Here is a 23,379-nt window from a genome sequence, read left to right on the forward strand (position 1 = left end):
TTACATGCTGCACGTTTTTCAGGTTTTTTAAATCATTTTATTTATTAATTTATCAATACAATATGCAACTAATTACAGCGCACAATATATGTATGTGTATGTGTGTAATTATTTATATTAATTTATTAGCGCTATACATATGTAAATAACGCCTTCTATTCGTTCGCTTATCGCTCGATTTGCATTTTGTGCTATTAGTTGATTACTTGTTTTTTTGTTTGCTTTATTTAACATAGAATTAGTTTTTCTTTCTTTTTTTTTTTGCTTTGACACGACTAAGTAGACCAGTCCCATTGGTTAGAAAATTGGTTACTATAATTCACTATAAAATAGAAAATATGATGATAGCATATGACGTATTGTAGATAATTGCTTTTGCTTTTTCGCTCTTCATTTTTCTCGCTTTGTTTGTGGGTTATTCATTTCTTTTTACTTTTCTTTTGGGTTCTAGTGACCTTACGACTAAAACAAAGTTTTTTCCTTTCAGTAAAAAAAAAAAACATAGTTCATAACAAGAAGTTAATAATAGTTAAAAAAAATATTTATGTATATATATTTATATATGTTTAAATTGTTTAAGCGCGCCAAGCAGCAAATTGTTACTAATATTTCATGTATAACAACACTTGTTAATTATTTACAATAGATACAACAAAATTAAAAAACAAGAAAAAAAAAATGGAAAAATTGATAAGAAAATAAAAATTTGACAAAAAAATTTGCGCATTCGCTTTGTGCATTTCGTTTCCAATATTTGCAGCTTTTTCTTGCAAGTTTGCTTCTAGGCCCTATTGAGCTCTTCCCGCTTGAAGTTGCGTATCGCATCCAAGAGCTGCGTGCGCGGATCTGGCGCTGCCACGCCCACATTTCGCATGGGTTTCGCCTTGGCGGGGGCTGGTGGTGCCGCTGGCGGTGGAGGGGGCGGCGAGGATGTTGCAACTGGCATTTGGCTGGTCGGTCGCAGTTTCACTTGCAGCATGGGAGTTGCCACTGGCGCTGCCACTGGCGTTGCCACTTCTGGCTGCTGTTGTTGCAACTTAAGTTCTAGCTTGCTGCTCCTGATGATCGTTGCCTTTGACTCTACTGCTGCTGCTGTTGGTGTTGTTGTTGCTGCTGCTGTGACTGTGGGCGTGGGTGTCGGTGTGGGCATGGGCGTGGCCATGCCGTTCACAGAGACGCGCACACGCAACGCCTGCTCCTTCTCCTCTTGCTCCTTGGCCAGCATGCGCTCCTTGAAGCCAGTGCGACGCAACGTGTTCTGTCCAAATGGCGCCGCCACAGGCTCCGCTTGCAACGACTTCCTCTCCAGCGTGGACAGGGGGCGTGGCAACGAATTGGTCGACGTGGCATTCAACATCGTTGTCGTTGTCGTGGTTGAGGATGTCGGTGATGTGATTGTGCTGTGTGCTTGTGCGGGCAACGTGAAGCGATTGCTCTTCGCTGGACGTGGCAGAGTTGAGGGCTTGACGAGATCCCTCTGTGGTTCCCGCAAGATTTCCCTCTGTGATTCCATCACAGTTTTCCTCAGTGGTTCCCGCAAGATTTCCCTCTGTGACTCCTTCATTGGTTCCCTCGAAGGCAGCTCCGGCTTCTGTGCTGGATTCGCCTGCATCTCCCGCTGCTTCTGCTGCTCCCTCTCCAGCTCCTCATTCGCATCCCTCAGCGGCTTCACCGTAATGGGCACATGATATTCCTTGCGTGGAATTCCCATGCGCAAGATGGGCGAAGCCACCTCAATGGTCAGCTTTGCAGGCGCTGCAACGGGCTTTGGTGGTGCTGCAGGTGGTGCAGCTGTTGCTGCTGCTGTTGTTGCACCTCCATATATGTAATCTCCTTCATTTTTAATGGCCACCTGTGATTTGGGACGTTCGCTCCATGTGGCGAAATTGATGCTGGGCGGACCGGAGTAGCGGTAGGTCGGGGGCAGCGGCTTGGCTGCGGGAACAGGAGCAGGAGCCGGAGCCGGAGCAGGCGTTGAAGTTGAAGCAGGAGCAGGGGAGAGAGAAGGAGCAGAAGCTGAAGCTGGAGAGGAAGCAGCGGAAGAGGTAATCGGGGAGGGTGAAAGAGCTGGAGAAGTAACAGGAGATATCGCCACTTGACTCTCTGCCTCTACGAAGGAAGCAGGACTAGCAGGAGAGGGGGACAACAATGTTATGGATGAGAGAGTCGCTGTGGATGCACTAGAAACTGACTGCGCCGGTTGCTCTGCTAAAATATCCTCCACTGGACTGGCTCTGACGGATGCAACAGGAGCAGAAAGCGAAGGCGAAGCGAAAGATGGAGCAGGAGCAGAAGCAGGAGCGGGAACGAAAGATGACGCTGGGGCGACAGCAGAAGTTGGAGTAATGGACACAGGCGATGCGGCGCCATTTGAAAGTGAGCGTGTGGATGTGGATGGGCTCTTCTTTGGTTTCACAAATGTCTCAAGCTGGACTTGTAGTTGACCTGATTGTGGACTATCCGGACTATCGGCCAGGCTGTTCTTCCTCGAGTTGCTCAATATGGTCTTGATCAGCTCCAAGCTCTGCAGCGATGGTGACTCCGCAATGCTTAGCTCGCTGGAGGAGCGTCTCGGATGCAGACCTCCACTAGCATTCCCAATCTCAAGCTTGTTCAACGACAGCTGCGAGGAGCTGCGCAAACGTAATCCCAAACCCGATTGTCCCACCGCCTGGAAGGAATCCGCTCGCATGATGGTCTTCGGAGTCGTTGGAGTTGTCGCTGTGCTGCTGCTGGAGCTGCTGGAGTTGCCAGATCTTGTAGTGCATCCGTTGGAAATGGAGGCAATACTAAAGTTGGCCAATCGATTCGGTTTGGCGGCTTCAATTTGTGACTGCTCCGGCGCCTGTCGAATCAACGTGTCCAGACGCTGTTGATTGATGATCGACGACAGCTCATCCACGATCTCGTCCAGCGGCGAACTGGCCACATTATTTCCTCGATCTTTCGAGCGTGTATCGGAAAAATCTGGTGGCGGTGAAATGGGTACAGCATAGTTCCAGGATGACAGCGATGTCAATTCGCTGGCACTGTTCGGTGTCGGTTGCTCCGACGTTGCTTCATCCTCTGTTGCACCACCCTCTTCCTCCCCCTCCCCTACCGACTTTGTCAGCACTTTGAGCTCCGCCAGAGTTGTGACTTTGGTCAGCTGCTGTTCCTGCGCTGTCTTCAGCGATGTCTCGCAGCTGGTCTTGAAATTGTACACCTTGATGGCCTCCTCATCCTCCGAGCTGGACTCCAGCTGTGACTTTAACTGCAATCCTGATGCCTTCTCCCGTTCGGGTTGTGGCTCCGGTTCGGGAGATGGCGATGTGGAGTTCAGGGGTGTGACCACAGGCTCACCAATGCCAGAATCTGCCTGCTTGGAGGCGGCATCATTGTTATCCTCCTCACCCTCCCCCTCTCCCTCCTCCATCTCCTCTTCCTCCTCCTCGTTGGCGCTGCTCAAGGAACGCGGCTCTGGAGTTGGCGTGCGGTTTAAAAGCACCTTGGAGACATTTTGATTTGTCGACAACTGTGGCGCTGCACTCATTGGCAGCGGCGGTGGCAGCTGCTCCTCAGGATTAGTGCTGGGATTGGGGGTAGGGCTCGGGGTAGGAGTGGGAGCTGATGGTGTAACCGGAGCGGGATTGGGCGTCGTTATCCTTGGCGCCGGCTGTGGTGCCATTTCAGTGATGGACGCCGTTGTGGAGGCCAGCGAGATGCTGTCCGCCGACATAGCTGACATTGCATCTGTTGGCGGTGGTGCCGGCGCCGTCTTCTTCTTCAGCTGTATCAAACGCTTGCGTGGCGTTGGCTCCGGCAATCCTCCATTGGTTTTGATCTCCAGCGTCGCATAGTGTCCACCATCCAGCGTCTTGGCACTGTTCCCATTGCAATCTAGCTCGTTCACCAGTTCCGTTTCCAACTCGGGTGTGCTGGCCAAATTGGGCGTGGACATGCATAATTGTGGACGCTTTACAATTACCGCATAAGCGGGCTCTGTGCTTCTCTCTCTTTCCCTCTCCCTCTCTCTGTTCCTGTCCCTGTCCCGCTCTGTGGTAAACTGCGCCACCGATTGCTCCGGTATCATCAGCTGACTGGGTGGACGTGGCGCCACACGCTTCTTACGGGGCGGCGGTGCAAGCGCCTTTGGTGGCACCACCGGCGTCCTCGTATAATTCATGCCCGTGGAATCCATCGAGTTTAGCGAATTACTTGAACTATATGGACTCGGTGTTTTGGCCGTCAACTTGGACTGCGAGTGTCGACTGCTGCTAAAGTCCGAGCTGCTGCTCAACGAATCCCGTGCAGCGACCGTGCGCTGAAATTTGAGCATCGAGTCCGCATTGAAGCTGTCGTAGGACTCGGACTTGTGGCACAAACGAATCTCCGATAGACCCACTGCTCCAATTGTCGACTCGCAGCTGTACACCTGACTAGCATCCACTGCAAAAGAGGCAGAAGAAAGATAAAACAAGAGAGATTAATTAGCTTTATTTTGCTTAAATAGCAAAGATTGCTTAATGACAGGTTAAGTTAAAGTTACAGACAGAGAGAACTATTGGAAGTATTTTATATTCTTCATCCAGGATGAATTATGCAAGTCTGTAAACGAAACTGCGCGGAATTCAAGCTCTTGTCCTGAGTCCTGAGTTCGAATGCCTCTTTAGATTTTTTGGCATTAAGATTCTTTTTTTTTAATTTTTAATTCGGTTATTTTATTTTTAAGTTGCTGGGTTTGTAGTAAAAGGATAGAATATGCTCTCTCACAGTTACTTACAGTATCTTTCACCTTATTTGACGCACTCCTCGTACGTATTTAAAATTTAAAATAAGCCTAATTTTTAATCGAAATATATAAATACACTTTTCAGGCAGATTAAGCTACAGTTCGTATTCTAAAAAAAACGGAAATCATATAATGCTGAGCGAGAATACTCGCACATTTAGTTCGTTTCAAATTAAAGCAGTCTCAATAATATTCAAGAGTTTAATTCTTTCAGGAAAAGTTAAGTTATCAAGCAAAGTTCAATTATATTTTAGTCCAAATTTGTATAGATAAAGATATCAAGATAGTCAGTTCAAAGAGTAAGTATAAACACTCTTCATGCTGCTTTCGTCACTAGCGCAGTGATTTCTTACAATATATATTCAGTATTATTTTTAGTCAGTGTTAATATTCATATAATACGATAAAGATAATATGTATTATTTTTATTGCAGTGGAAAATACATTATCAAATATCTTGAACGAGCCGGAGGAGCCGCCATGTCAAAATGATAAGTTCCTTGTGGGAAATTGTTGTGTGCGTGAATGGCAACCTGGCAGACGGGATATACACACATATATTATCTCACTCAAGGAGGATCCAACTGCATCATACTATGCAGTTTTTGATCCGCATGGCGGCGATACGGTGGCCCAATATGCCGCCAAGCATTTACACGAGATCATTGTTCAACAAACCGAATATACCACGGGAAACGACATTGAAAAGGCCCTAAGAGAGGTGAGCTAATTATTCACAATCTCTTTCTTTTTTTTATTTCGTATACCCTTGAATGAGGGCATCATATCTTTGTCCCGAAATGTGTATTATTTTTGATCATTTCTGCAGAGTTTTTTGGACATCGATAACGAAATTCTACAAAATGAGTCTGGAGGTGGCGATCCCTTTGTGGGCTCCACAGCCGTTGTGGTGCTCATTAAGGAGGACAAACTGTACTGTGGAAATGTGGGAAATTCACGTGCCATCGCCAGTGTTGGAGGCCAGGTGAAGTTGCTTTCCGTGGAGCACAAGCCGACGGCGGAGAAGCCTCGTCTCTATCGCATACTTGGTGACTTTGAACTAAAGCTTGCCCATGAGAAGCCCGTGGATGAACTATTTACCGCGTATCCAGATGTGGAGAGCTTTCAGTTGACTGAGAACTGGGAATTCGTCATTCTGGCCTGCGACGGCGTCTGGGGGGCAATGGAACAGGCAGATGTGCTAAAGTTCTGTCGCCATCGCATTGGACAGGGAATGCAGCCCAAGAAGATCTGTGACGAACTCATGCAGTATTGCTTGACCCACGACGATATCACTCATTTGACCGGCGACCTAACCATCATTCTCGTTTGCCTGTTAAATGGTAAACCCTACAGCAATCTTATTACACGTTGCCAGACTGCAGTCGAGCCAGTTTCCGGCCCCGTCTCCGACCCCGAATCACAATAGAACTACGTACATATGTACATTCCTAGAGCTCCGCACACCAAATATGTTCTTTATGTTCTGTTCAACACTGATTTCAAATTTTGAGTTACTTTTTTAAATAAATTGTTCAGTTAATCGTTATCGAAGTACTATCGATTTTTTAATTCGATTTCTAATCTGGAACTGCAAGTTTCTCTTTTATCGGTATATAATCGAAGCAAGTGTGTTGTTCATATTAAACTATCGATATCACTTATCGATAACTATGAGAATAAGACATATTTTTGCTGGATTGCACTCATATTTATCGGCATGTAAGCTTTTTTCAATAACATATCGATATCACGTATCGATAACTGTGGTAATGATCGATTCTGGACTTGTATTCCTTCCTCTTAGGCTAACATACTCAAACATAAACTAATCGATTGCTTGAAAAATGTTTTATAAATATATACCTGGATTTCGGAACTCATATTTATCGGCATCCAATTGTTTGTTGTCACAGACCAAGGATAACAGCTTGCTGAGCGGCACACGGGCGCCCAATCGTGCCACATAGAGCTGATCCTTGGGCAGGAGGACGGTGATGCGAAAGGTCTGCTCGAAGGGGGCATTGCTGGTGGCAACGGGCAGGGGGGTTATCCGATTATAATCCAGCTGACTAGCCTCATTGATGTGCATGTTCGTGTCCGTGGACAGATGATGCAGCTGTGTTGTTGACTTCGATAGTTTGCCATTGGATGCGGCACTGCCAACGCCAGATTTATCTGCGATTTGTGTTATCGATAAGTTCGATTAATTGAACATTAAATTTAAAAACAAAAGAGAAAGAATTGGGGAATGGGAAGAAAGTACTTACCCTTTTTGCGGCCAAACCAACGATTTAGTGTGGAGAAGCCGCCCTTCATGCTGCTCATGTTTAGGGCGTGGCACGCTCGCTCTGTCTCTCTCTTTCTCTCTCTCTCTCTCCCTCACACCCTTCGTTTCTCCTTGCCTCTTTTGCTGGAATGTAAACTGCAATTATCTGCGAGTATCTGTTCTTTTTTTTCGTCCTTGTCCTTCTGTCTGGTGTTTCTTCTTCTTGCTTGTTATTTGTTGATCAATTGAACGCCCCTCTCTAGAATGTTTCGTAATATTTCTGAAGCATACTACAAAATGGCGTCCGATTTGTGGGCTGCGAAATCTGCAAGTGAAAAGCATTCGAATGCTGATTACGATTACTGAAAATACGAGGTAACACCACACACACACACACAAACACATTTACACACACACACACAACACCACAAGCACAATCAGCACCAGCAAAGACGAACCGCCTTATCAGAGAGCGACGAGAATGAACGAGCTGATAAAATTCCCATCCATGATGATAACTGCGAGCCTAAAGAATTGTGAACAAGGTAGCTTCAATACGCATTCCTTGTGTAATGAATGGCCTTCTTATCGAGCAGACGATACAGAAAATATCAAGTAAGAAGTTATTCTTCGGCAAACCGACCATTTGATACCCTGCTATTATTTTCAACTGAATATTTCTATAACAGTTTAATAATACAGTAGTCCGATTTGAACCAAACTTTGTTCTGAATGTATAAAACAATACTATGTATGTATTAAATCTGTAAGATATTGATAGAGACAAGTTAAAAAACAGCAAAGTTTTTCATACAAAATGTAAATTTTTATACGATCGTTTCTATGAAAGTCACACAATTCTGAACCAAGTTGTTATACCTTATGCAAGGGTATTTCAACCCATAACACGCACATATTCTATGTAAATTCAAGTTAACTTTTTAATGGGAAAATGAGGAAATGTTTTAATAGTTCAACTCGCATTTCTGGCGGAAATTCTTATCGTTAAGACCGTCATTAGACAGCTGAAATATCCATAAAGATGTATAACCATAATAAAATAATTTTATGATCAACTTTTAAATATATTTACAAATTGTGGCCATCAAAAGACTGATTTTAATATTTACTGCTTGCAATTTGAATTCTTTACTTTATTTATTGAATGTACATATGTATAATGATCATAAATTTGTCCAGAATTGCCGTTAGAGACGGTTCTCAAAGCTTAGCGCTGCTGACAAAAACTGCTTGGCATACTGAATAGCTTTAAAGTCTCAGTAAATCGATTATTTTCCCTAAACAAAAATTGTTTAATCTACTTTTAGTTCTTTACAGCGTACCTCAACTGTAAAAAATATAAGTACCTGCTGAATGTTTTTACTTGGACTTATCTATGGACGTCACGCTTATTCTTTTGTTTTTTCTAAATACTTGAGATGCCATGACTAATACACTATCTAATTGTATAAATATGATATTTAATAATTGTGTCGCACTAGTTGATTCATGCTGAACCATCTCTAGTGTGAATTTTGAAATTTTTGATATGTGCTGACGAAAGTCGTGACACGAGTAATTTTCTATTTATACATATATATAAATACATATAGATAGATACCTAGATATATAGCATTAATATTATTATTAACAATGAAACAATTTATTTTTTTTGCAATTTGCATTTATAATAGCCGATAATAGTGTCACGCTGCCATCCCTATTAACAATTAACCTGTTAAATTTGTTGCTATTTGCGTTGAGCTTAACGCCGATTGTCGTCAATAGCCATGAACAAACACACACACACACACACACACACACATACACACAGTTTGTGGCACATACATAACGACCTGGATATATCGCATTATGGTGGCATTATCTGCTTCTATTTGTGTTTAGAGCCTCCTGGCGATAAGTAACGCCAACAAAACGCGTCACAAGACGCGCGCGACACAGCCTCGCGATTTGGGCGCGTTTTTTGTTTGTCGCGTGCGTTCAATTTGCACACAATGCGGGCAAAAAGGGAAAGAGGAGGGATGGGAGGCGGGGAGGATAGTTAGGGGAGTATTTTGATTGTATAATGGCCCAGTTTAAATGATACACCAGACTGTGTGTGAGTGTGTGTGTGTTTGTTCATTGGCCATGCAAATTACGAGCAATTGCAGCAGTTGTAATAACAACAACAATTATCTATATATAGATAGTGTAATTGAGACACGTGCTCGACTTTTGCTCCAATATGCAAGATTGCTTGCCCCACCCTGCTGCACTCACTCCCCCTCCGCTACCACTTCCCCATCGCACTCCCTCTTTCTCTATATCGCTTTTCAAGTGAAGCGTCTGTAAATCGATTTGGCGCTTTGGTTTTTTAACGAGCTGCCACACTAATTAGCCTGGCTATTAGCTTGGCTAATTAAATTTTACTCACTGTTTTTCTATTTTGTCGTTAACTCTTTTTTGTTGCCATTGCTGTGTTTTTTTTTTTTATTATTATTTTTTGTATTATAATGCCTTGAGAAATGGAACCCGGCCCCGTTCAAGTATTGCCAAGAAAATCGCATAGAATTTTTGTTTTTGTGTTTTTGCTTATCAATTTTTTTTTTTTTTTAAACACTCTTGGCTATTAAGACCCCGTCTGTGTGTGTGAGTATGGCAGGGGGAGGAGTACGTAGAGTGTTGGCTTTTATAGTCAGTTAGTTAAACTGGAAATAAACATGAGTAAGTATAAATTCCTCGACTATCAAGCGACAAGGCGACGTCGCTAAATTTTTTTTAAAATCATCACGTTCCATAAACATGTTATTGTTGTGGTTCTTGCCAAAATACAAAACAAAATGTGAAAAAATCACAGCTGAACGCGCTTTAAATAGTTAATCACATGTCTGTGCTATGGGAAGAGGGGAAATGGTCAGAGAGGGTAGTTTCCATATAGGAAATTAAAAAGTTGACAAAACAACTAAGCAATAGAAACTCTAACTATCTAAACAGATAAACAAAAGAGTGCACGTTATGTGAATATTAATTTATTTAAAGAAGAAAATAGATATATAAATTATATTATCAAGCAACTTTATATACTATATACATATTAACTTCACATTACATTTTACTAAGTTAATAAATTTTTAAGCAATATACAAATAAACAATTATATCAAGTCAAGGTTATAAATTGTCGTTTATTACTCAAAAGTTTTGTAGTATTAATAATGAAATGTGATCATACTTAAATTAAATATTTAAATTACATACATGTTTATAAAAAGATTTTTTTTTGGACTTGTTATTTTATTATTCAAAATATTTAAATGGTTATTTAAAATTGTATAAAATACTTTTTATGTATTTTAATACTTTGAAAATTGATCAAATATTATCTTTTGCTAAAGAATATATTCAAATAAATTCAGGGAATTTTTATCTACGGTTGTCAATCTATCTGCTTGTCACGTACCAACAACATATATGCCACACGTTTTCTGAATCTAAGTATATAATGCACTCTTTAATTTGGTCAAAAGTTGTCATTATCGGTCGAAAATAAAGTCACTCATAAGTGAACTGCAACTTCTGATTATTGATATATATTATAGAGTATTTGCTACTAGAAGTTGTCATGATAAATAAACGAGTCACTCAGGCAAAGAAAAGCAATTCAAATGTTAATAGATCGTTTAATAATCAATTCTATTTACAGATATACAATATACAAGTTCATACTAATGATTATACAACACTTTTCTTATCGCGCTTAAAACGAAGATCGAAGTTTGAATTCTTAAGCATTTAATAACAATCAAAGTTGATTAAGCAATATAAAGAAAGAAATTAAAAAAAAAAGGAATTTGACGGAATTTTATAAAACGGAGGAAGAATATGACCAACTTAAATGCATATTTTGTCAGATTTATTGGGAGATCTCAATACGCAAACTCTCTTTCTTAGTCTAACTCTTTCGAATTATGCACAAGGTACTTACACGTTGAAAATAACGATTGCAAATTGAATATAAATAAAGCAAATAAAATAATAAAGCTTTACGATTAACTTCTTAGTCACGTATCTCATTAGATATTCCATTTATCAGCTCATCATCAACATCATTATCATCTTTAGATTTGGTGATGAGCTAATAGTTTCGTAATCTAAAAGTTTTAATGTTACTTTTGGCATTTTAAGTGGTAATTCTATAAATATGCCTTTATGAATCCAGATATGTGTATAAAGGGCGCAATTGTTGTTGAGGCAACAAATTACCGTTGGGGCTAATCAACTTTGCAGCCTACAAAATTGGCAACTTTCTACCGTTATACATTATTTATATGTACCTAAACAATTACATGCATCCATTTGGGGCGCCTACATTTACCGCTTTACGCTAATAAGGCGAATCAGAAGTACAAATATGCCAATTGAGTCAAAACCACAAAATTTCTCAAAAACAAACAACTGCGAATACTCCAAACGAGTGTGATCGACTGCGAGTTGCCCTGTAATAAACTCAAATATAACCCAAATCTTGTACAACATATGTACATATGCATCAAATGAAAAAACAGCTTAAATATATTTAGAAATATATTTTTTAATGCTTTTGTTATCTCTGCCTAAGAGAAATAATTTCCTTAGTTTTAAAAAAAGATTTTTTCCCACATGCATATAATACCCCTTAAACGTTGTGTACAGGGTACAAGAAAACAAAGACTCAGACGTCAGATGATTAATCACAGCTTTGGAATTGTATACGGGAATTATATTGGGAATTTTATGTGGCAATCCGCACAATTTATATTAAGAGAGAGATGTGTGTAAATGTGTTTTGTTATTCGATTGTTTTCAAATATTTTGCATTGAAATCGACATTGGCATTGGCATTGCATTTGAGGCTGGGGTTGAGGCTGAGACGGGACTGAGACGGGACTGAAACTGAAACTGAGGACTGATTCAAAGTTAAGCGATGATATCACACGGCAACGTGAGGGAATTTTTATTGGTGCTCATCATTGTGTTTTATTGTGCTGTCTTTTCAGTCAACTAGTTAGAGCCAAACGGCCAGACAACTATGCAAATTCTGGCTAATGCTTTAGCCAGGGAACCTATAAGAAACGGGGTCTGATAAACGAGCTACAACAACAGACACCTGTGGAAAAGTTTACACAACAAGTGGGCGCCCTTCTGCTTCATTTTTTCTAGTGTGTGCTTTATCTACAAAGAGATAGAAACGCCAAGTTATCAGCCGGACCATGACTAATACTAACACTTATGCTAAATATGAAAACGAGTAATATTCAAGAGGGGCCTTTATCAAAGCATTATTAATATTATTATTTTCAATTTGTGTCGCAATTTTAGACAGTTGATTAGGAATTAGAATTGAAATTGGATGGATGCCATGGCATTTAGCACATTGTTTCCAGCTCGTTTTCAACTCGAATAGTGGGTCACATAAATAAATAATCGACAGTCACACAGTCAGTCAGGTGTTAAACTCTTTAGGCCATTTTTATCCAGTTAATTGAATGAATTGGCTTACCAAGAAATCGGGTTGCGTAACTAAAACGCCAGTGCATATACTTATCTATATATAAAGGTTAAAAGCTCTTGAAATGCGTGAATCAGCAGCTGGAGGAAATGCTAATAGGGATGATTGGCGTGAATATAAAAAAATTATAGCCGCAAGATGTAAAAGGGAATAAATTAATTTGATTGTGATTCTTTTCTCAATCTGTTTGGCAAACATACATACATAGTATAATTCTAGAACAAAAAGTAATACCCAAAAATATTGTGGTTTTGCTGTTTTCATTGTATCTAAATAAATTTAAAAAATAGCTTGATCTAGCTAAAATGAAAACATTTATTAAATATACCCAGCGCTTATCTACATCGCAAAGATATTGAGGGCGTAATCCTGTATATTTCGGCTCCGTTTTAAAATCGGTTTCTGTACAAAATTCGTCGAAACGGAATTGCATTCAAAAAAAAAATAACCAATTGGCTGTTATTGAAATTTATGGTTCAATTATATCCAATGCACTAAAAAACATGCATTAACTTTTAAAAATAACGTCAAGTTTGTCGTTTTTTGCGGCAATCAGTTTTGTTTCCGCAAATTACAAACGGAAACGGAATTTGAAACCGGTCGAAATGAGGATACAGTTGTTGCCCTTACCTAAACGGTTACCAATGGGTTTTTATGGTGATTAAGCGAATTCCCGATTTCAATTGATGTTTAAAACCAAAGTGCACTTTCAACAGTCAAAATAAACATAAAAAAAATTATAATGATAATAAAAAATAAAGTTTATAAGTTTTTGGAGGATTTTTGCAATTCTGCAAACTCTCACTGATTGTCCACAAAATCTGCTCCACTTTATGTTTATTGTTATTGTTATTATTGGCAGTCATTCATCATTGTGCTAGCTGTCAAAATGACAATTGCCTGTCGCAATGTCAAAAACAACAACTCTCTCTCTCTCTTTCGTACTCTCTGTCTTTGTTTGTCTATCATCTGCTGCTGTTACTCTCTCCAGTCTCCACTCTCCACATACTAATGTATGCATGTGTGTATGACAGGCCCTTGAGGGTCACTTTTTAGCTCATTTGTTGTTATTGCTAGAACTTCGCGTGCCACTTTTCTTTGTGTTTATTTTCTTTATTTATCTGTATTTTATTTAACATATACATATATATATATATATATATATTTTTTAATTTTGCATTGTTGCACAGCTATTGCAGTTGTTAAGTTGTTGTTTTTTTTTTGCAGTTATTGTTAACAATTTGCACGTTGTCATAAACAAAAAAATAAACACCCACAACACACACATAAACAGAGTCACATGTATGTATTTATGTACATATGTATATAGCCCGCATTAAAGTAAACTTGAAAAGTACTTAGAACTGCGTACTAACTTCTGCTAGCAGCGTATTTGCTTTCGGCTTTCGGCTTTTGTTGCTGTTTCTGTATTATTATTTTTTTTGCTTCTGCCTTTGCTTTGACAGCAGCTTTGCGAGGCGGCAGCGACGACGACGTTAACAAAACTGAAAACAAAAAACGCGCAAAATATGCACAGAACACGAATACAACACCAATACAAGCAGCAGCTTACTCACACACTCACACAATCACACACAGGCGAATAATAGTAGTAGCAGGCAATAATAAAACAACGGTAACTCTCTAATAATAGCTGCAGCAACTCTAATAACAATAACAACAATACAGGACAGGCTAACTGCGCTCAGCTGTGCGCGCTCTCATAAGCTCGCTCGCACTTGCGCTCTCTCACGTTCGCAGCAGTTAATTTGTTGTTGTTGTTTTTGCTGCTGCTGCTGCTGCGGTTTTATCTTATCAACACAACAAAAACAATAGCAACAGGCAGCAACATTGAGAGCAATTGGCGCCGGCGCAGGGTGAAAGGAAAAAAAAAAACAAGAAGAAGTAAAAAAGCAACTGCAGATTTTGTAGACGAGTGTTGCTTTAGTTGTTGTTGTTTTGCTTCGTTTAACGTTTTCAAATTACCGTGTGCTATCTTCACTTGTCGCGGCAGTTGGACAAACTGAACTGAGAATTTTCAAGCGCTGTGCGTTGCATAAGACAGGTGACGGCGCGTCGCTGTTTACTGCGCTGTGACTGTGACTGCGACTGCGACTGCTACTGCGATAGCTACTGCTTCAGTCAAATTGCGCAAGCTTTTCGTTCTGACTGCGACTGCGACTGCGGCGACCTTCAGTTAAGCGCTGTCTGACGTGGGTTATTTGGGCTCTGGGTGCGCTGCCTGCAGTGCTGTAGCAGAAAGCTTTTGCATGGGAGTTGGAGTCAGGAGTGTCTCTTGGCACATGCGTGACCATTTTTATCGCCCAGTCTATCTATCGATTAGCATTGACTAAGGAGGCCGCCTCGCCTAGTCACACTCACACTCACTCACACACACACAAGTATTCTCACACTATGACATCATCTGCGCCTATACCATCTTTATTAATTGCTGCCACGCACCAATTTCCAAGTTGTTGCCCCCAAAGATGGGCATTGGCACAGGGCGCGCCGCAAGACAATCGATGTTTAACCTGCAGTCAATCTGTCAGTCAATCTTTGTGATTTTGGGCTTGGATCTCAAATATTTATTTAATTACTCGTAATTTCAACGTCACTAATTTTAAGCTTACAAGCCCACTAGAAATGGTTACAGCTTCATCCACAGCACAAGTTAACATATGTATGTGCGATGTGAAGAGTACATACTTAAGATTAAATTGCAAAATATTATTTAAGAGCTTCTACTAAAGTAGTACATGCCTACAACTTAAAGTGCTACTACATACTACTAGAATTTAGACCTTTTTTTTACTGATACTTTAATTTCAACTTATTCTACAAGAGGTACTACTGAAGTAGAACATTTTATACTCCATTGATTTGAACCAATTTTTTTGAATTCTACTAGAATTTCGACAAATTTTTTTCTACTTCTGAGATTTCTACTACTTCTCTAATTTCGACCAATTTTTATTACTATTTTTTTTCACTACTATGTATGTATATTTTGACCTTTTCTTCTACTTTTAAAATTACAACTAATACTACTACTACTACTGCTACTGCTACTGCTACTGCTACTGCAACTGCTACTATTACTACTACTACTAGTACTACTACTAGTGCTAGTACTACTACTACTAATACTGCTACTACTTCTAATTCTATTATAATAGTAGTAATAATATTTAATAAGAAATATTGAATACTACTACTACCAGTACTACAACGACTACTAGTACTACTAATACTACTACTACTACTACTACTACTACTACTACTACGAGTACTACTACTACTACTACTACTATTACTACTACTACTACTACTACTACTGCTACTACTTTTAATTCTATTATAATAGTAGTAATAATATTCAATAAGATATATTGAATACTACTACTACCAGTACTACTACTACTACTACTAGTACTACTTATACTACTACTGCTATTACTTCTAATTCGATTATAATGGTAGTAATAATATTTAAAAAAAAATATTGAGATTAAGTAAATTAACGTTTTAAGTACGTAAGTGCTCTATTTCGTCGTTACAAACCAACGTTATCCCAAATTTTAGCTCCAAAATTAATAATATAATATAATTAATATATGGCTATTCAGGTTTACCGCTCTTACAACATGATTTTATTCTTTATCTAAGTTATTATTATATTTATTATTATATAAGCTAACGTTGAATGTTTTACAAGAACGATAAAGTAGTCCAGGCAGTAAGTAGTCCATTAATCAGATAACGCTTTAGGAAATGTGCTTTTAATAAATTACAACAATACAGTGTTTCATGGATGTCAAGTCACGCCACAGTCTATAAACTGTTTAGGTCTTTGGGAATTACCAAATTGTGGTAAGTGTGTGTGTGTTTAATAACTGATCGTAAGAGGGGTGGGGGGATCTATAGTCTATATCTTAATCACTTAACGCTTGTTTAACCCACATATTAACGGCACAAATCGATGAGAAGATACAAGTTACACATTGGTAACTATATTCGCTTATCAAAAAAAAAAAAAACACTCGACAAATGGATGATGATGATAGCACCTCCCTCCATTTGTCCCTCGTGACATTCCCACTTCCACTCCACTCCATCCATTTGTTTATCAATTGTGTTTACATTTGTTATTTGGACTGCCCTTGTCTTTGCTTTGATATTGTTTACTTTGGCACGTTTTGTGCACTGATAACCTCAACCTTAACATAGAACATTGAAAATCACTTGGCTTCGTGGGTGAAGGGGGAGGGAGTGTGGGTGTGTGTGTGTGAGGGTTGGAATTGTTAACAGCTCGTCTACAAATATGCAAAATGTCAACAATCGAGCAAGCATTTCACTGGCCAAAATAAGATTCATTGGCCAAGAGTTTTGTACTCGCGCTTCTGACCCCGTTAACGGAAATTCTTTTTTCCTTGTTTTTTTTTTTTTTGTTATTTTTAGTTCTTTTTTTTTGTATTTATGCGCAACTTGAAAAAAGTGGCACAAACTCATTCCGAGCTACAAAGAAACAAAATAAAAAAAGAACCAGCAAAAACAACATAAACAAGTTTCTCGACGGCAAATTCGACAATAAAACCATATGATCAGCGTAATGATAGTTATGATCATTGGCTCTCAGTTGTTGTTGTTGCTGTTGTTGCTGTTGTTACTCTCGTTGCTGTTCTTGCCACTCACAAACGCAAGATAGAAAGAAAGATTTCTACATTTCATGTCGATGTCTCAGCCTCCAAAAGTTTTACTTTTTCTTCACATTTTTCTTTCTTGCTTTTTGCATCCGTTGAATGGGCTAAAATCTTGCTTAAATATTTTCTGCGACACGCCTCGACTGTGGCAACTTGTGTGCTTGCAACATTGGTTGCTCCATCGACAGCTGCTCCACATAAACGTTGAGACGAGTGCTAGATCCGTTAGCAGAACATTCTCTCTGTCTATCTCTCTCTCTCTCTTTCTATCTCTCTTGTCTTTTTTCTTTAATTAGACTTCAATCAATGCCAGCGGCAAATATGCGCCCTAGTAGCCGACTCCCCCCTTCCACATTTCCCACTCTCAGCTTCTTCCCTTTCTTTCTCTTCCCGCCACCCAATTTACCTTTAGCACTGACAGTCACGTCGATGTCAGCCTTAATGACTCGCCTCCCAGTGTTGCACATACAATAGCAAAAAGTTAAAAAAAGCGAGAAGAAAATTAAGAGAATAAAATAAAAAAAAATAAAAAGAAATATCAACAACAACAGCAGAGAATTGGGTCAATTGCAGGCCACAGACCCCTGCACCCCGCCCTACACTGATAAAAACAAAAGTGCAATGTAAATATCAACAAAAATAAATACCAGTATGTAACATAAATTGAGGGTGAACAAGTTTATTATTAAATAAACAAATAAGTTCTTTAAGAAATTTAATAATCAGTTAAGTGTTTTTTACATATTTTATATTTTTTTTTAGTTTTTTTAAGAGTTAACATATTCAAAAAATATATTTAAAAATTTTACTTACAGGTCTATTTAATCTAAAGTTAATCAGATGAAAACTGATTATTTTTTTGTTCACTTCATGTTGTTTAGATCTTTTTTGGTTTTTTTAGCGAAAAATAGAATTTTTGTATGTTATAAAATATTCCTAGGTTTTGACTAAAACTTTGATTGAAACTTTTAAATTTTGCATTTTTTTCTTTCAGTGTACTTATAGGCGAAGCGTTTGCATGACAGTCGTTTCATATTCAATTACGGTCAAATGTAGTGTGTGTGTGTGTGTGTGTGTGTTACTGTGCATTTGTGTGTGCTTGCAAAAGTATTTAGATTTATATCGTTAGATCGTTATCATAAGTGAGAATTTTAGTGGACCCTATCAATGCACTGTGCACAGTGGCTCCAAGTGAAAGCTAACATTGCTTAATTATTTTTATTGCTCAGCTAAAGTTTACTATATTCCAAAATGCAATTGGATTCAATATAACTTTTAATTAAGTTGGTATAAACAATATTTTATTGGATAAAGAAAATATACGCAATTTGTTGTTGGCATAGGTTGATTCAGCCCAGGGATACTTGATTATACAACTTGGTAAAATATTTATTAAATACAGATTTAAAATTTACAATTATAATTTTAGGATTAATCCAATTTCTTTTGCAAAAAAAATCAGTTTTGTCTTAAGTTAAAGCTCGCGTTAAGTTTCTGTTGAAAGTTGGAATTCGGTTTAAAGCCTCTGTTTCTCAATAAAAGCTAAAAAGCACATTTCTAAGAAGCTTTAAAGTTTTTAGGTCGAAAGTTCGGAAATGTTATGATATGAAAAAACTGCATTTTAAGTTACATTTCTTAAGGTTTTTGGCACGCTTAATTTCATTTTTAAATTAACAAGTTTGCCTCTCTCTGTCTTTCTGTCTCTTCCGGTTTTTTGTACATTTAAGCAAGCATTAAAACAACAATATTATTAAAAATTATTTTAACTTGCAATTTTTAAGATTTTAAATTAGTTTGGTAAATTTTTACTGTCTATCTCTCCCTCTTTTTTTCTTTTTTTTTCTCTGTTTCTGCCTCTCTTTCTCTTTCTTTTTTTTCACTGTCTCAATATTGTGTTTTCGATTTCATTTCAATTAAAGTTTTTGCGCACAACATGTGATCAAACGATTGATCAAAACAATTGTAAAATGAAAAGTTAAGCTCTCATCTATTAACTCCCTTTCCGTCTCTTGATCTCCCTCTCACTCTCACTTACTGCTGCTGTCTCAGTCTGTATCTGATTGCCACAAAATATCTTCCCAGCTGTCGAGTGTCGAACATTGAATTCCAAATTCAGTTGGTATGTCGCCCAATCGACGACAACTGGGGGCAACCTGTCACAGCCTCCCAAAAAAAAAAAAAAAAAAAAATATATATGAAAAAAAACAAGATATTGGTTGGGATCAGGTCCACACTTGGCAGCAGCAGCTGCTGCAGTTGGCGGTGTTGCAATTGCAACGTTCAAGTGGCGCTCATAAATTTGTTAGAGCGCGCACATTTTCCACATTGCAATGTGCCACAACAGCAACAACAACAGCAGCAACAAAAATAACTAAAGGTGCCGGTTTTTTTATTTTTTCTTTATTTTTCACTGGCTGGTGGCAAGTTTACTTGTTGTTTGCTTGTTTTGTTGCATGTTGCCATGGAAGAAAGTGAAGAGAAATGAAATGTTGTTGCTGTTGCTGTTGCTGCTGCCACTTGCTACTTGCCACTTGCCACTTGGGGGCTTTCTTATGCACTTACTTGGATAATAACTGGCTAGCATTTCATTTGAAAAGACGTTTAGCGCGTTGCCTTAATTGCGAGTGGAAAACCAGAAACCGGCCAGCGCCAACGCAGCTACCAAAGATACAAAGATACAGAGATACATTTAAAAAAAAAAAGGAAAAAAATAAGACAGCTGCAAGTACAAGCATGCATCTTTGAGATGCTCATGGCCGCAACGGCTGGGCTTGCCAAACAACCTTGAGATGGCGCAAAACTAATGACAGGAAATTGTCGGCAAGTGCCGCGATCATCCAATCAGAGCCTAAAAGCAATCCATTCCAATTTCAATTTCAATTCCAATTCCAATTCGAATACAGATTCCAATACGAAATTACAGTCCCACACAGAAGACTATGATGATGATGTTGATGATGATCGCTGTTGACTTGCCTTGTTTATGACTTGGCTTTGCCTGGCCGCGCTTTTTAATTACAATTACAAGTCTGAGTGCGAGTACGAGTACTCGTATGGGTACTCACACTCGCATTCGCACTCACACTCGCTTTTAACCGGTTGCCAGTTAAACAATTGCCGTTCAAGCCTTAGAAATACACACAGTGTATCTTTTCAAATGTATCTGTATCTTGTATCTGCATCTGTTATTTTTTATACCCTTGCCAAGTCTTTTATCATTTTATCACGAATTGTGAAACACATTAAAATAGGCGTGGCAAAGCCTATAAAGTATATTCATATATATTTAATTATAACGATGATTTGTTTTTATTTATCCATCTATGCAAAACAGGTCTCTCAGTTTTTCGAAAATAAAGCTTTAGTATTAGCAATTTTGTTGTTTTTGATAATCTTATAAATTCTTACCAAATTTAGTTAATTTCGGACAACTATTTAATAAAGTTATGTAGATGCCAAAGTAACAATCAGTCGAAAATTACTTTTTGTAAAGAAAAACTATTTCGAATTTCAAGAAATTTTTACATCATTTAAATAAAAACTATAGTTTTAGAAAAAAGTTTTTTACAAAAACCCTTTTGAACAATGTTCAGTTGCAGGGTTATTAAATTTTCGGTGTGCCGATGATAAAAGTCCCTGTATTTATATTTTCTTTTTGTATCTGCAACTGCGCCTGTCTGTCTGTCTGACTGTTGGGCTGGTGGGCATGCCAAATGCAGCTCCCCCCTTCGCAACTCTCGCTGCTTAATGAACAGCAAACACCTAAGTGAAAAATGCAGCCTAATTCATTTGGCGATTTGGTCATTTTGGCCGCCTGCAGTTGGCCAGGCCAAATGTGGCTCACCTTGGCTTAAGTCAACCAGCCAGATATGAAATTCTACTGCAATTGTTTGCCTTTTCTGTTGTGTCTGGGTGTGTGTATGTGTGTGTGAGTGGGTGGGGCACAAGCGCAACTTCATCAATGAAAATGGACAACTGAATGGGCAGCCAGGTGGCAATCGCTTGATTGCATACCAAACATCAATTAGCATTAATATGCTAGATGCAGGCCGATGCAGAGTTGATTAACCTGACCCACTGTGCAGCAATAATGTCTTACATAACCCAACTTTACTTCCATTAAGCCAACCCTGGCTGCAGAACGATACCCAGACCTGGTTAATCCAAGAGAATAGAACAAATTAATCTAACCAAGATGCGATTGACTGTTTAATGAAATTTATGTGAATAACTGAATTAACCATGTATTACCAATTTTTTTTAAGTCAACTTCCGCCCAAAGGAAATTTTTTTCTAAAAGAATTACTAAATCATGTTCAAAGTAAATGTGATGACTTATTAAAAATTGTAACATTTTTACGGTATAGTTTTCCAACAAAGATTAACGAGCTGGGTTAACCCTGCATTGCCTGTCGTTTTCTTCTTATCATATTCTATCCAGGGAGGCATAATTGCAGTTGCAATCGATTTTTATTTTGTTCACAATAAATCTTACAGAAGTTAATTGAAAAATTCAAAATGAAATTATTTTATTATATAAATAAAAAAATTATAAATAAAAAAATAATTATTTAGTTCAATTATTTTTCTATTGGCCTGTAAACTTTTATATTTAAATGTATAATTGATTGCACATAAATGTAAAATTTTACTTTTGAAACCTTGAGCTCCTCAAATTACCACCCAGGGGGGTAATATGATAAAAAAAGCTCGTTGAGTAACTATCGTTAAACTTTTTTTTATAGAACTTACAAAATGTATTTTGCAGCCTTGAGTCACCCACTTACCACCCAGTGGGTCAATTTCGATTCTTTTCGAACACGATAAAACTTTTATGCAGATTTTTTTTTAAATTTAGATATTAAAACTAAATTCAAATTCAAATTCCAAAGTATTGAAGGTCTTATTAATCTGTTACAAATTTATTTTTCACACATAAATATATATATTTTAGAGGGGCTGACTTTTCGTAAAATATGTGAAAAGTCTAATAATTACTTTTAAAAATCAAAAGGTCGGAAAAGATTCACAACAATTTTCCTCTTTGGGAATGTAATTTCTTACAAGAAACTACCTTCTGAGCTTACATTTGTGATTTTTGCTGAAGCTAATGAAATCCATAGCCAAAGAAGGGAACATATTTTACAGTTTGTGATTTTAAACGGAACTACACGTGGAAAGAAATGCAACAACGAGCTGCGCTCTGTTGACCCTCTTGTATCGATTACCAACAACAACAACAACAACAACAAAAACAGCAACTTGCCACATACACTTGATACCATTTGATATCCCGGACTCGGCTGAAGAAACATCATCACCAGCTGTATTTCGAGTAGCGACTTTGAGTTTAAGTTAAGATTAAGCTGAGGTTGAGTTGAATGAATGTCCATTGGGAGGTGAATGCATTGTGAATACGTTGCCAAATGTCATTGACTGGCCGGACACGGATTCGTTATACATATGTACTATATAACATATAGGGTATTTGTTATTCCGAATTTGTTTATACCTACATGTGTATGGGAACTGTCAGCTGTTCTTAGTCCGCCAATTCATTAAGTCGAGACTTGGAAGCAATTGTGAGGCTTGACAGCTGGTTGACCTTGAATTGGACCCACACACACACACACACATATATATACATATGTTAAGTGCTAAATGCTGACTAGAAAAACCTGAAGACAGTTCATGACGATTATTCTTATTGTCGCTGTTGTTTCATTTTCGCCAGGGCAGAGAAAGTGGCCAGCAACTGCAAACCAGTTGCTAAGCGAGGAAAAAGTAAAATTATTTTAGGACATGTTGCCGAAAAAAGTATGTCACCTGCAGCTGGTTGAGGCACGGACCCCAAAAAACAGAAGAAGAAGAAGAAGAAGAAGAAGATGAAAATCAAAAAAACAGCTGCAACAACTTTGACGGCGAGTTGCGAGTTTTACTTTCTGCTGCCCCAAAATTGAGTACCCAAGTATCGAATAGTGGCCAAACAAGTCTCTCTCTTCCCCTCTCTCTCTCTCTCTCTCTCTCCCAGTCGCTCTCTTATGCTTTCTATCGTCTTCTCGCTCTAGTGTCCAGTGCGTGCTGCATGC

General features: G+C 38.5%; 2 protein-coding genes across 7 annotated transcripts in view; one reads left to right on the plus strand and one right to left on the minus strand.

Moving 5' to 3' along the window:
* Positions 1 to 14: 14 nt before the first annotated feature.
* LOC117793651 (mucin-17) overlaps positions 15 to 23,379 on the minus strand; it is a 31,442-nt gene continuing 8,077 nt past the window's right edge. The window contains exons 1-5 of one of the 6 annotated variants that reach the window (XM_034634031.1): positions 14,574 to 14,652; positions 7,042 to 7,365; positions 6,638 to 6,949; positions 1,573 to 4,428; positions 15 to 1,536 (exon numbers count right to left, since the gene is read on the minus strand). In XM_034634031.1, coding sequence (XP_034489922.1) covers positions 782 to 1,536; positions 1,573 to 4,428; positions 6,638 to 6,949; positions 7,042 to 7,099 — 3,981 coding nt within the window. In that variant the 5' untranslated portion in view covers positions 7,100 to 7,365; positions 14,574 to 14,652 and the 3' untranslated portion in view covers positions 15 to 781. Of the gene's footprint in view, positions 4,429 to 6,637; positions 6,950 to 7,041; positions 7,390 to 13,217; positions 13,688 to 13,963; positions 14,243 to 14,573; positions 14,653 to 23,379 lie in introns of those variants that run through there. The other 5 variants (XM_034634026.1, XM_034634030.1, XM_034634028.1 and 2 more) reach the window with 5 other exon arrangements.
* LOC117793653 (probable protein phosphatase 2C T23F11.1) lies at positions 4,886 to 6,325 on the plus strand. The gene is made up of 3 exons (XM_034634036.1): positions 4,886 to 5,070; positions 5,206 to 5,492; positions 5,601 to 6,325. Coding segments are annotated over exons 1-3 (888 nt in total). The 5' UTR covers positions 4,886 to 5,069; the 3' UTR covers positions 6,201 to 6,325.

Source organism: Drosophila innubila, chromosome X, assembly GCF_004354385.1.
Source record: "Drosophila innubila isolate TH190305 chromosome X, UK_Dinn_1.0, whole genome shotgun sequence".
Lineage (NCBI taxonomy): Eukaryota > Metazoa > Arthropoda > Insecta > Diptera > Drosophilidae > Drosophila > Drosophila innubila.

Bases quoted from the DNA above. Each gene is read 5' to 3' on its own strand.
- LOC117793653 (XM_034634036.1), top strand. The intron at 5,493-5,600 runs GTGAGCTAATTA...TCATTTCTGCAG, and splicing joins TTGAAAAGGCCCTAAGAGAG to AGTTTTTTGGACATCGATAA.